This window comes from Ictidomys tridecemlineatus, chromosome 10, assembly GCF_052094955.1.
Source record: "Ictidomys tridecemlineatus isolate mIctTri1 chromosome 10, mIctTri1.hap1, whole genome shotgun sequence".
In the NCBI taxonomy this organism is placed as follows: Eukaryota; Metazoa; Chordata; class Mammalia; order Rodentia; family Sciuridae; genus Ictidomys; species Ictidomys tridecemlineatus.
Window position 1 is genome coordinate 130,241,798 of NC_135486.1, and position 14,102 is coordinate 130,255,899.

Genomic DNA, 14,102 nt, shown 5'->3' on the forward strand with positions numbered 1-14,102 from the left:
TGCTGGCCATGAATTGTAATAGTGTAATATCTTGATTTTGGGGGGGGCACTTTATTTCCTTGTTTTTTCATGTTGTTTGTGTGTCTTCCCTTCTAGCACTGTAGATCTGAAGTGTTATAGTTTTTACCTTAGAGGCTTATAACGTCCCTGCAGGTTTCCAATACTTCTTCTTTAAGGGGGAGAACAATATGAACAGATCTCAATACAAACAATATAGAACCTTAAATCAAATAGCTGCTACTAAGATGTTTATGGTTTTGTCATAATACACAGAAATTGTAAATTCAATTATTATCTACAATATAAACACTAAGTTTGCAAAAGGGTCTACAGTTTCTGATAGTGGACAACACATTGGGGGTGAGGTGTAGAATGAGATCTTGAGGGGGTAGAAGGTGAGGATATAGAGTTATTAGATCTTAGAAAGCATGAAAGAGGAATCTAAAGAAGTTGGTTAGTAGCAGAAGAGAGAGAAAGTAAATTTAGAGAGACAAATATGTGGGAAGAGAGTAGAGTACAATAAACAAACAAATATAAATTTTAAGAAAATATAAAAAAAGGAGAGAAAAGAATATACAACACTACTGTAATACACTATTCAAACATACCAGTCCTCAATAGCCTAATTTATGAAAAGTACATGGTTTCCCAAATATAGGCAGGAGAAGAGAGAAAAAAAATCTAGAAGGCAAATACAAGGATTGTTTTTGTTGGAGATATCTTTCCAGCTTCCCTTCTCATCCAATAGGTGGGCTTGTTTGTTGTTTGTTGGTATCTCCACCTCAGGATGGTGAAGGTTATTAGGGTGGGAGGGTTGGTCTTGGGGGCATGGCTCCTGGAGGTGGGATATAATACTTGCCAGTCTTGAATGGGAGTCTGCACCCCAAGCATCCCCTTTGGGGCCCATTCATGTGATGTGGGCACCTGGTCTTATCCTTATATTGCCTGTAGGCCATGCAATTCTTGGTCTCTCATATAGCCTCTAAATTGTATCTCACTTGCCCCCTCCTTTCTACTTCCCAGTCAGAAACCTTTCTCCCAGAGGTCTTATGGGCTGCACTCTTGAGGCTGCGCACCTTTCATGGAGAGCTGTTTTATATTGGGCAGTTCAGGAACTGGTTTTGCCACCTGGCTTTCTGAGCCATGGACCAGCCACACTGCTGCAGGCACTGTGCTGGGGAGGAGTGGGGAGTTGGGGACCTTGAGTACCTTGATAATGCTTCTGAGCCCCAGCTGGTGTTCCAATTAAAGATGGGAGTTGCCCCAATTAAAGATGGCTATGAATGTGTCCCAAGAGGGAGGTGGCTGCTTTCAGCAAAGGGGTGCTGAGTTGGGTGGGACTGGAGGTGGCATTGAGCAATGTGTTTAGAGACATAGCTCTGTAGCAAGTAGTATTGTGGCTGATGGCTGTCACTGGATACAGTGTAGTGTCCCAAGGTACAGGCTACCACATTTAGGGGACTGTGGCAGTGGTTGCAGTGCCCCAAGATGGAGGCAACCTGAGGAACCCTACACTGGTAGATGGGGTCCACACAGGAGTAGCAGCTGGAGTTCCTGCATGTGGGCTATGGCCAGATGTCTTGTGGCCAGGAGTCCTATCAGGGTGCTAATGCAAGGGGTCCTACTTGGGCACCCCGAGGACTTGCATGGACAAGTTGTTGGTAGTCCTGCACTGATGTTATGGCCTGGAGACCTGTGAGACAGTATTACCACTACTTGAATCCCAGATTCTGAAGTGAAACAGAATGTAGCCTCCCTCTATCTTGGATCTCCCATAAGTTTTATTATTTCAAAAAGCCAACTTTGTTTTTTTTTGAATTGTTTTTTAAATCTCAGTTTCATCTCCGATTTTGAGTATATCCTATCTTTAAGTGACTAGAGTGTTTGTTTTTTCCTAGGGCCTTGAAGTGTAATCTCAGATTATTTATTTGATATTTTTCTTTTAATGTATGAGCTCAATGGTATGAACTTTCCTCTTAGATATTCCTTCATACTGTCACAGAGATTTTGATATGCTGTCCTCTGATTTCTTCGCTGTCAATTCATTATTCAAAAATATATTCTTTAGTCTCAGGGTGTTAGTTTTTATTTTTATCTTATAATTGACTGCTAATTTCACTCTATTATGATCTGATAGAATGCAAGGTATTACTCAAATTTTTTTTTGTAATTTCTAGTATTTTCTCTGTGGCCCACCTGTGGTCTATTTTAGAAAATGTTCCATGTGCTACTGAGAAGAAAGTGTATTCAGTCATTAATGAATAAAATATTCTATACATATCTGTTGAGTCTACACTAATTTTGTTTTTTAGTTCTGTAGCTTCTTTTGTTATTGTTTGGATGATCTATTCAGTGATGAGAAGCATGCTATAGTCACCCACTTTTATTCTTGATATTGAGAAGGGTTTGTTTGATGTACATAGATGCTCCCATAGATGCTCCATTGTTTGGGGCACAAATATTTATGATTCTTATATATCTTGTTGATATATGATTCCCTTAAGCAGTATGAAATGATCTTCTTTGTCTCTTCTAATTCTGCCTTGAAGTTACCTTTATCTGGTATGAGAACAATAACCCTTGCTTGTTTACAAGATCTATGTGAATGGCATGTTTTTTCCTATACTTTCACCTTTTGTTTGTGGATGTTCTTGCCTATGAATAAGTCTCTTGGCAACAGCATATTGTTCGGTCTTGGTTTTTAATCCAGTATGCCAGTCTGTCTTTTGATTGGTGAGTTTAAATCATTTATATTCAATATTGTTATTGAGAGATGATTTTCACTCCCTGTTATTTTGATATGAATTCTAGTTTTTAAGTTGAATTGAATTCTCCTTTGCTTGACCATTCTTCTATTGTAGTTCCTCCCTATTTTGGCTTTCATTTTTATTTATGAAATATTATATTGAGTATGTTTTGTAGTGAAGGCTTAGAACAGTTTAACTATGAACTTTCTAAATTCCTTCTCTGACATTTCATTCACTGTGCTGTCAATGGAGTCTGTTGTTGAGGCATTTATGGTTGTTTGGGATATTTGTTACCTTGTTTTTTCATGTTGTTTGTGTGTCTACCCACCTATCAATATGATTCAGAAGCAGCAGAGTCTCTGCCCTATGAACTTGTAGTGTTCCTATAGTACCTCACAGATTAGGGAGAGACAAATAATAGCAACAATCAATGCAAACATATGCAGTATTAAACTAAATACTTAGTTACTACTCTGACATCTACAATACTGATCAGCATAATAAACAGAACTGTAGGGTCAACAACTGCCTTCAGACATTAGATTCAAGTGGGTTATGAACTCCCATTTTTACTCCAAATACAGATTGCAGAATCACATCGGTTACACATCCACATTTTTACATAATGCCATAGTAACTGTTGTATTCTGCTACCTTTCCTATCCTCTACTATCCCCCCTCCAAATTTGTCAAGAGCTTTGTAATGTTTTGAACAACCAATAAAAAAACCCTAAAAATAATAAAAAAAAAACAACTGCCTTCAGTAAAAACAGTAATCAATCTGGCATTAAATCAAACAACAAGTGTCATCTATAGCATCCACAGCAGTAATAATTGCAACAGCATTAATGATGGGGGCAGGAATTATATAAACCAATTAATTCTAAAAGATGTTAAGGAATAGAGTTAATTAAGAGGAAAGAAAAGAGATAGTGAGTAGAAAATATTACAATTTCAACAGGTGAACAGAGAGAATGCAGAAGAGATGTAGGATGGTTATGAGGAAGAGAGGAAAAAATAGAAGTAAAAAATTAGAGGAGAAATGAATGAGAAAACAATAGAATCTGGCTGTTAACAAAAGAAGAGAAACAAGAGAAGCAGCCAAATGAAAAACAATATAAAACCAAATCACAAGGTACTAATTAAAAACCCTAATTAAGACAAGGCAAGGGAAAACAACTACATTCAAAATATTCTACAAATGAGAATAAAGAAACAAACATATGTGTGTGTTTGTGTGTGGGTATGTAAATGTCCATGGGATATTCAGTGCACATACCTACATACTCACACTCACAAAAGAAAAAAAAAAACCTAAAGGAGATTCTTCATGAAAAAAATTAAGGACCTTGTTTCCACTGAGGTGGTCAAAATAGTCAATAGAAATATATGTTCACTACCTATTTCCAACTGTCTTTCTGTTTCTTCATGAGGTATGCACTGAGCATGAGAATAGGGGACATGGGTTGTTAAATCCTTCCTCTTTTTTGCTCACCAAGTTGCCAGTAGGTTTCAAAAATCCCGTGCTTATGGGCAGTATGAGAGGTAGTGTGGGATGAGAAGTACTTTCAGCTTCAGTTTTGTCTGCACTGACTAGGTCGATGCACTCCCAGGGTGATGCTGCTGCAGAGTTCTGCAAGAGGTGTTCCCATAGGTGGAATTCCAGAAGTTAGAGCTTAGATCTAGTCAGGTCCTAGATGCTTTGCTGGGTGCTGTTCTGGAGAGATCAGATCAATGCACCTCTAGGTCCTTGCAGATGTCAACTTCACTGGAATACTGTACCTCAGTTGTCTCTCCAGGGTTTCATTTGTGGGATGGGGGAGCCAATTCTTGGCCCTTTCTGCTACCCATGACCCTGCATTTCCTGGCTTCCTGGGCTGAGTCCCTGCCCATTCAAATTTCTGACCCACTTTGGCTAGTCCTCAAGCCACCTCAAGCTGGGCTTCCACCTGGCTTGTATTCCCCCTGGGTAAAATATTCTCCATGTCTATTTTGCTCTCACTTTGTTAGGCAGTCTAGGTCACAAGGCAGGTGCCTGCCAGGACTGTGTATTGGACTCAGCTCAGATCTCCTTGTTCCCATAGCACCACCCCAGTGTGGCTACCTCAAGATGGCTCCTGCCTTGGCTCTCTGAAAACAGCGGGGAAACACAGGACAACCTTTATGCACCAGTGTACTGAGCAGTACAGCCTCTGGATCATCCTAGGGAAGGCTGCACTAAGTCTGGCCTTTGTATTTCTCAGCATTTTCCCCTCCCTCTGTGCTGTGGCTGTGCCATTACTGCTGTGACTGCTGCAACTGCTACCACCTTGGCTCTAATGTTCTTTTTTCTTTGTTTAATGTATCCAAATTTCTATGTCTCTAAGACACTCTGACTGTCCAATATTGAGTTTTAGTAAAATCCCTTTTCATTCATCTTGCAGTATTCCTGCTGCTTGAATCCTGGGTCATGAAGCAACTAGAAATACAGCCTTTCTCTAGCCAGTTATCTTGCTTCCCCTTTCCTGGTATTTTTAACATTCACTAGAATTTAAGCTTATCAAAGAAAAGGCCTATCCTTCCTATGGTATATCTATAATATCTAAAATATAGCCTAGGTAGCATTTAATGTTTATTAATCCTAAGTGAGTCTTACAAATGTTAGAATGTTTAGGAGTCAAGAAGACTGACAAGCAACAGTGGGATCATTGCTCATGAGAAAAGTTACTTTCAGGTGGTAGGCAAATCACTGATGAGGCAGGTAAGTTCATCAAGGGTCAGAGCCAGTAACACATTTAACTTAATCCTCGTTTCTGACATAGGAGCAATAAAATTTCCTGCTTTGTGAATTCAACAGGTACAGAAAGGATGAAATGAAATATTTCTTCCTCTTTGGGGATCTAAGAACTAGTCCAGTTGGTGGCATTTCATAGAGCCAGAGCAGAGTGAGAAAGTGTCTCATTTAAAATAAGAGGATGGAAAAGCTAGATAAGCAAAGCCAAAAACCCATATGGAGAGCCCCAGTCTAAGAATCATGAAGGAGAATTTTGGGTAAAGGGAAAAGAGAACTACTAGTCCAAAAGGACAGAGAAACTGATATCAAAGTTAGAGTAAGATTCTTAGACAAAAGGACTACAAATATGAGAGCAGAAATAAGTTGAAAGTACATTGTTCAGTATAACTTGGAATGTATAAACGACAATGGATTTTGGAGCAATGCCAGTTAGGATTCTGACTCAGTACTAGCCGGGTGAACTTACTTCTCTGAGCCTCAGATGCCTTGCTTGTTAATATGATTTGAAATTTTTAATAAACACATGGGAAATAACTTCTCATGAGACTTAGGTAGAAATATTGTTTTTAATTAACAAACAAATTAATTAATAGTAAGTATTAATAATTAATCTTATTTACATTTTTATTTTTATTTGTTAACCAAGAAGCAGCAGCTAGATGTGCCAGAAAAGTTTAAAGATTTACAGAATGAATGAAACCTTGACACAAAGATGAAGAGATTCAGGGGTTATCTGATACTGCACTTTACAGCAGGGAAATATTCAAGCCAGGGACCATATCTGGATCAGACTCCCTATTTCCTATAGTGACAGATGTGAATAGTGGCCCTCAAAAAGAATGTTGACTTTTCCTTGTCATGCTAGTTTGTTGGTGAGCTGTACACTAAAAAGACTGGTGTTGAGAATACCACCCAATGTTACATATATGAAGGAAGTGCTAATATGTTCTACTCCCAGATGCTAGTCTTCCCTGAGCTGCTCTTCTAGTTGTTGGGATCCTGAGTCTCCCTCAAAACCAATTTTAGGGCACCTATGTAATAATCAAATTTTCTTGTGGTCATGGGAGCCAAACGGACCAAAAGTTTATATTTTTTTTCTCCAAAGATTAATTTTACTATTCAAGAATAGTTGGCAGTAATAATTTATCCTTTATAAAAGCAATTAGCATGGTATTTTATAATGATTTACTTTCATTTTTGTGTCCATTGTGAATTATTTGAGGGCTGAGATATCTTATTCATAGTCTTTATATTCCCAACATCTTTATATTCCCAAGGAACTTTTCTCTCTTTTACTCCCGTCTTTACCCCATCAACTATCTTGCTTTTGTATCTTGAGCACCTCCAGTATTTATACAAAATAACAAAGGTTGATACTATTTACTAGTAAGCAAAAAAATTACAGTAAAAGATGTTGTGCATTCTTATACCATTCACTCTCTATATGACTTTCTTAATATACAAAAAGGAGTTCCGAGTCAAACACTAGTTCTGCTTTGCAGACATGGCAATCTTGGATGTGGAGTATAAAAGTGGGGAGTGGAGAAAGGTAAATTCAGATATTGAGTATAAGTTGTGCATTTACAGTCCCATTTTATCAGACAGCACAACACCGGCAAGTAGTGGGCAGTGGCTTAGCTATATAGCGGTAAGGGACAAAGTTACAAGTGTCCCTGATACTTTAAGAGCTATTTTTGGCCAAGGCATAATGGTGAAAAAAAAATGTGAAAAACTAGCTGAAACAATATAAGGGAGAATCTTTCCATGAGCTTTGTAGAGCATGTTCTATGAAATTATAAGCCAATACAGTTACAAATTACTTGACAGGTTTTATTTTAAGATGTGATTAGTTTAGTGGGAATTTTTATGGGTAACAAAAGGAAAATGACCATTCATGCAACCTCAGATAATACTCACCAGTAGTAAGCAGCAGGGAATGGAGAAGCAGATGAGATCCCACAACAAAGCAGAGAGCCAGTATGTAAGTACATAGACCCCACTCAGAAACTGGATATGTTTTGCTTTACTGATTCTTTCAATTACAGTTTGGAGACAAAAGCTACCAGCAACAATAGAAATTCCAAAAGCCAAACATTGTACTATTTGCAATCCATTTATAGGCCTATGGAAATGAAATAAAAGGTGAAATAAAAGTAGAAAACACTGATTTCAGTAGCTATTTTCTAATGTTTATGGTCAGATGGAAAGGGGCTATCTTGAGGCTCATTTACAGTAAAAGGAAAATCATACATACACTGTATTAGAACCATAAACAGGGAGTGGTTGAGGCTTGTTGGAGACTGTAATAGAAGCTCTGGGGCCAGAGAGTAACATAAAAAGAATGTTGTCTAACACCGCCAGGGATGTTGCAGATGAATGGTATGCCTCATTATTGAACAAAACAGTAAGTATGGTTTTGTTTTTTTCAACCTTAATGGAAAGTGCAATAATACAGAAGTCACGACACTCTTTACTTTCCAATATGTAATTCTGCACATTACCTAGAATAAAGAAAGAAATTCTTTACATTACCAATATAAGTCTTTCTTATCTAAAGAAAGCAATTCATCAATGAATCTACAGGTTAATATGACTACTAGTACTTATGTTGAAGGTCCAAATAATCTTCCTTGCTATTTATCATTTCCCATTCCAACTTTCTACAATGGGCTATTTCAAATCCTAACTTTTTTCTTCAAGAATTATACTCCATCACTAATCCTTATAGTAATCTCATTATTTACAACCCATAAAATAGTGATTCTCTTGTCTAAAGCAAGCATGGTTTGCTTGTTTTTCAAAAACTGTTTTGACTGTTCTATTTTAATTTGCATTTCTACTTATATTTTAAAATCAGCCTTTCAATTTATACAAAAAAGACTGCTGAAATTTTGGTAAGGATTGAACTAATCTACAGACAAATTTGGAAAAAAACTGTTATTCTAACAATAGTTTTCCAATACATAATGTGGAATTTTCTCCATTTGTTTAATTTTCTTAGTAACATTTAGTAATTTACAGTTTAGAAGTCTTTTGCTTATTATCTTAAATTTATTCCTAAGTATTTTATTCTTTTGGTTGTTATTGTGAATTTATTTTCTTTCCCTATGCCTATTACATATAAGTGGAAAATTTTTTAAAAAATCAAGTCTGAAAATTTCTGCCTTTTGAATGGAATGTTTACTCTATTTATATTTACTGTAATTATTCACATGCCAGAATTTATACCAGTCACCTTTCCATGTCTTATCTCCTTGTTTCTTTCTCCACTGCTGGAGAATACATTTTGTGGAAAAATATATTTTAAACTATAACCTTTAAATTATTTTTTTTGTTGTCATTTGACTATTTTAAAGCTATTTTCTCTATGGATGCTCTGGAGTTTATAACAGAAATCCTAATTTAAAACAATGTGATTAAGGTGAATACTAATTTGTTTCCAAGAGTACTCAGAAATTCGCTCCAACATAGCTCTTCCCTCTCTTCTATGTACTATTATAGTATGAATTATACCTTTATATATTACAAGTCCATTAATACAATTTTATAATTATTGTTTTATCTAATTATCTTTACTGCTTTTAAAATTTATCTCAGAAATTATCTTTTCTAATTTCTCATTCCTTCAGAATTACTGTCTGGTATCCTTACATTTCAGACTGAATGAATTGTTTTAGTATGTTTTACAGATAGAATGATCTGCTGGTGATTAATTTTCCATTTTAATTTATTTGGGAATGCCTTTATTTCATTATTTTTGAAGAGATAATATACTGGATATATAAGGTTCCTGGATGTCATTTTTTTTAAGCAATTTGATCATTTCACTATCTTCTTACCTTCTGATAAAAAGTCAGCTATTAATCTTTTTAATCCACTGATATGGTAGGGTGTGGCTGAAAGAAGTAGGTCAGTGGGGGCCTGCCTTTGGGGTTTTTATTTTGTTCCTGGAGAGCAGAGTTCTGTTTTTGGCTGTCATGCCCTGAGCTTCTTTCCTCTGCCACACACCCTTCTGCCATGATATTGTGTCTCATCTTAGGCTCAGACCTATGGAGTTGGCTGGCCAAGAACTGAACCTCTGAAACTGTGAGCTAAAATGAACTTTTCTTCTTTTATGTTGTTCTTGTCAGGTCTTTTGGTTGTAGTGATATAAAAGCTAAAATTCCTTCTTCAGTTTTACTCCTTTTACATTTACTATAGGTAGCAGGGAAAAACCAGGACATGACTTCAACAGAAATCTTCTCAGGTAAATATCCAACTTCATCACTTTCTACAGAACTCTAGAACACAAGTTATCTGCCCCTTTGTAATAAGAGTCACCTTTTCTCCAGTTTTAAAAATTGGTGCATTATGATTATAAATAATAATAGGATTCATAGTGAAATATTCATACATGCATATAATTTAATCAGTTTCACTTCCCAGTATTGCTTCTTTTCCTCCCTTTCTCCCTTTCCTTGAGCCTCTTCCTTTACTGGTCTCCCTTATATTTTGATGAGCTATCTTTAAAAAATTATTCTCTTTAGCTTTCATATATAAAACATGACCCTTGACTTTCTGAATCTAGCTAATTTTGCTTAACATAATGTTCTATAGTTCTACCTATTTTCCTGCAGATGGCAAAATTCCATTCTTCTTTATAGCTGAATAAAACATGAATAAACACACATAAATATACCACATTTTCTTTATCCATTCATCTGCTGACAGACACCTGGGCTGGTTCCATAACCTGGTTATTATGAAATCATACTACTATAAACATAGGTATTTATATATCACTTTAGTATGCTGGCTTTCATTCTTTTGGATAAATACTGAGGAGTAGAATATTTAGGTAATATGATGGTTTCATTCCTAGTCTTTTGAGGAACCTCCATACTGAGTTACATGTGGCTGTACCTATTGGTAATCCAACCAACACTGTGTAAATATTCCTTTCTTCCAACATCTTTGCCAACTTTTATTATTGTTGTTGTTTTTAAAATATTTTTTTAGTTGTTGATAGACCATTATTTATTTATATGTGGTGCCAAGAATCGAACCCGGTGTCTCACACATGGCAAGCAAGTGCACTACCACTGAGCCTCAGCCCCAGCCCATCTTTTATTATTTTTATTTTTGATGATGGCCATTCTAACTGGAATTAAATGAAATCTCAGTATAATGTTGATTTGCATTTCCCTGATGGCTAAAAATATTGGACATTTTCCCACATATATTTGTTGGGTATCTGTATTTATTCTTTTGAGACATGTCTACTTAGTTCATTTAACTATTTATTGGGCTACTTGTTTTATTCCTGATAAGTTTGAGTTCTTTATATATTATGAATATTAATCCATTGTGAGAAGGGTAGGTAGCAAATATTTTCTCCATTTTATGGGCTCTCTCTTCACTCCATTGTTTCCTCTGCTGTGAAGCTTTTTAATTTGATAATATTCCATTTATAAATTCTTAGTATTATTTCTTGAGTTTTAGAAGTCCTATTAAGGAGGTCATTGCCTGCAAGTATACCTTAGAATTTCCTTCTTATACATATGGATATCTAGTTTTCCCCAGTACCATTTGTTAAAAAGCTGTCTTTTCTCCAAAGTATGTTTTTTGTGCCTTGGTCTAGAATCAGATGACTATATCTGTGTGGGATATCTTTGTGTCTTCTATTCCATTGATCTATGTGTCTATTTTTATGCCTACAGTTTTTAAAATATTTTTTAAAAATCAGTACTTTATATATGTTTATAAAGATGAAATTCACTGGGGTATATTCATATTTGCATATAATATAGTTTGGTCAATGTCATTCCACTGTTTCTCTTTGCTGTCCCTCCTCCCTTTCTCTCAATTCCCTTTCTTTGCTCCACTTATGTCCCTTTTATTTTCATGGGATTCCCCCACCCCCCAACCTTTTTTTCTTCTTATTTTGGTTTAGCTTCTGCATATAAGGAAAAACATCTGACCCTTGACTTTCTGAGTCTGGCTTACTTCACTTAGCATGATGGTCTCCAGTTCCATTCTCTTAATAGCAAATACCATAAATTCATTCTTCTTTATGGTTGAGTAAAATTACATTGTGTATATATTACACATTTTCTGTATCCATTCATCTGTTGCCAGGCACCTGGGCTAGTTCCATACCTTAGCTACTGCAAGTTGTACTGCTATAAACACAGAAGTGCTGTGGCTGTATCACTATAGTATGCTGATTTTAGTTCTTCAGGATAATTACCAAGGAGGGAGACAACTATGTTATATGGTGATTCCATTTCTAGTTTTTGATATCCATACTGCTTTTCAGAGTGGCTGTACTAATTTGCAGTCCTACCAACAATTAATAACTGTACCTTTTGCCAGCATTTATTATTATTTGTATTCTTGATAATTGCCATTTCGACTGGAGATGAAATCTTAATTTTGATTTGCATTTTCTATAGTTTTTAATAACATGCTCCTCATTACTGAGCCCTTAATGCTCATATTTCTACAAATATTATGTTAATGATGATATATTATAAGTATGCCTCTAACATAATAGCTTTCTCTTTTGGGGGGGGGTACTTGACCACTGAACAACATCCCAACGCCATTTTTTATTTTACTTAGAGTCAGGGTCTCACTGAGTTGCTCAGCACCTCACTTTTGCTTTGACCTCACAATCCTCCCGTCTCAGCCTTCTAAGCAACTGGGATTATAGGCAAGTACCACAGCTCCTGGCCATAATAGCTTTCTTGAAAGCATTTTTCTTTTCTATATTAGCTCTCATGAGAATCGCCTTTAATATTCATATTTCAACCAACAGCCTCTTTAAGATTAGCTAGTTTTTTAAAAAATGTGTACTTCAAAACTTTCTCAGTATCTCCCCATAACTAGTTCTAAAGTCAATTCCTCACCATTTGGTATTTGTTGTAGCAGCACCCAATTTCCTGCTATCAAAATATGTATTTGTTTGCTAAGGCTGCCATAAGAAATACCACATACTCAATTATTTAAACAATAGAATGTCTCAGTTTGAAGACTAGAAATCTGAGATCAAGTGATGGCAGGGTTGGTTTCTTCTGAAACCTCTTTCCTTAGTTTTTAGGTGGCTTTCTTTTTTTATGTATTCCTGTGGTCTTCCTTCTATGTATGCATATAAATGTCCAATTTCCTTTTCTTATAAGAACACCAGTGATACTAGACTAGGGTCTGTCTTACTGACCTAATTTTAAATTTAATTACCTTTTCAAAACCTCATCTCCAAACACATTCTGAGATACTGGAAATTAGGACTTCAACATTTGAATTTGTGTTTGGGGTGGCACAATTTAGCCCATAACTATTTTTTTGTTGTGTAAATTCATAATAAATATTGTATATACTGATTCCTCTGCCCTCCATATTTGTTATAATTGTTCTTTTTAAAGTTGCTGCTCCTCCTTTTAGTGACTTAATATAGATTAATTTAGTAGATGCTATATTCTGAACAGGATGCTGCCATGGATTTCTTTGAGAGACTTTTGTAAATAATTCTGGCCTTTATTTTTATGCCTGGCTCACAGATGTCAGCCCCAGGTCTGTATATTTAGTGATTAAAAAAAAACAAGGTCCTTGAATGCTTTAAGTCAGTAAGTTTCCATGATTTGTCAAGTAGATCTGTATATGAAGGCAGACCATCAAGCTTTAGGTAATTTACAAGTAAGAGTCAACTTTTACTTCATGCTTGTACAGGTCTTCAACATCCATCAGAGGTTAGTGGTTGAAGTATTCTCCTTTCCTAGGTCATTCCTGGCCACACATACTAACATTTAAACCATTGTAATGTCAAAACTTTTCAAAGTTCACTGTGGTATCTAGTTCTTAAGGTATTCCTTTTTAATTTTTGGCCAGGTTCTTACCTGACTGTTGAAATCACAGCCTTAGCCACCTGTGGTGATGTTACCAGCAGATTGCTACTAATTTTAGTAATGGCCTAAGAATAATGCTTTATTTTATTAAATTTTTTATCTTTTAGAGCTTAGTTTTAATTCAAATCCAATAGTAACAATATTATTGGAATAGAGATTTTCAGGAATTCTGTAGTTGACAATGTTCTAAGGATAGGGCTTTTAAAAAAGTTCGAAATAGATCTGTCCTTTCTGCTAACTGCAAAGCTACTACTGGCTTTTCATGGCTGGTGAGGGAGGGTGATGGGAATGGTGCTAACTTAAAATGCAGATCTTATAGAGGTTCAATAATTTTTCTTGAATAGATACATTCTAATTTGTTTTCTGCTTTTGGTTAATGTCCAGCTTTTGAAAATGTGTGATTTAAATTTTATTTTATTCAGAGACATGAGATGGGAGGGAAAGGGAGAGAAAAGGGAAATTGCATGGAAATGAAGGGAGACCCTCATTGCTATACAAAATTACATATAAGAGGTTGTGAGGGGAATGGGAAAATAAAGAAGGAGAGTAATGAATTACAGTAGATGGGGTAGAGAGAGAAGATGGGAGGGGAGGGGAGGGGGGGATACTAGGGGATAGGAAAGGTAGCAGAATACAACAGTTACTAATAGGGCATTATGTACAAATGTGGATGTGTAACCGATGTGATTTTGCAATCTG

The 14,102-nt window shown here is 36.0% G+C and overlaps 1 protein-coding gene across 1 annotated transcript in view; it reads right to left on the bottom strand.

The window, feature by feature from the left end:
* The window catches only part of LOC101976331 (phospholipid-transporting ATPase ABCA3), an 87,638-nt gene that overhangs the window by 42,994 nt on the left and 30,542 nt on the right, over positions 1-14,102 (bottom strand). Inside the window, exons 11-12 of the mRNA XM_078024727.1 lie at positions 7,775-8,021; positions 7,434-7,642 (exon numbers count right to left, since the gene is read on the bottom strand). Coding sequence (XP_077880853.1) covers positions 7,434-7,642; positions 7,775-8,021 — 456 coding nt within the window. The remainder of the gene's footprint in view (positions 1-7,433; positions 7,643-7,774; positions 8,022-14,102) is intronic.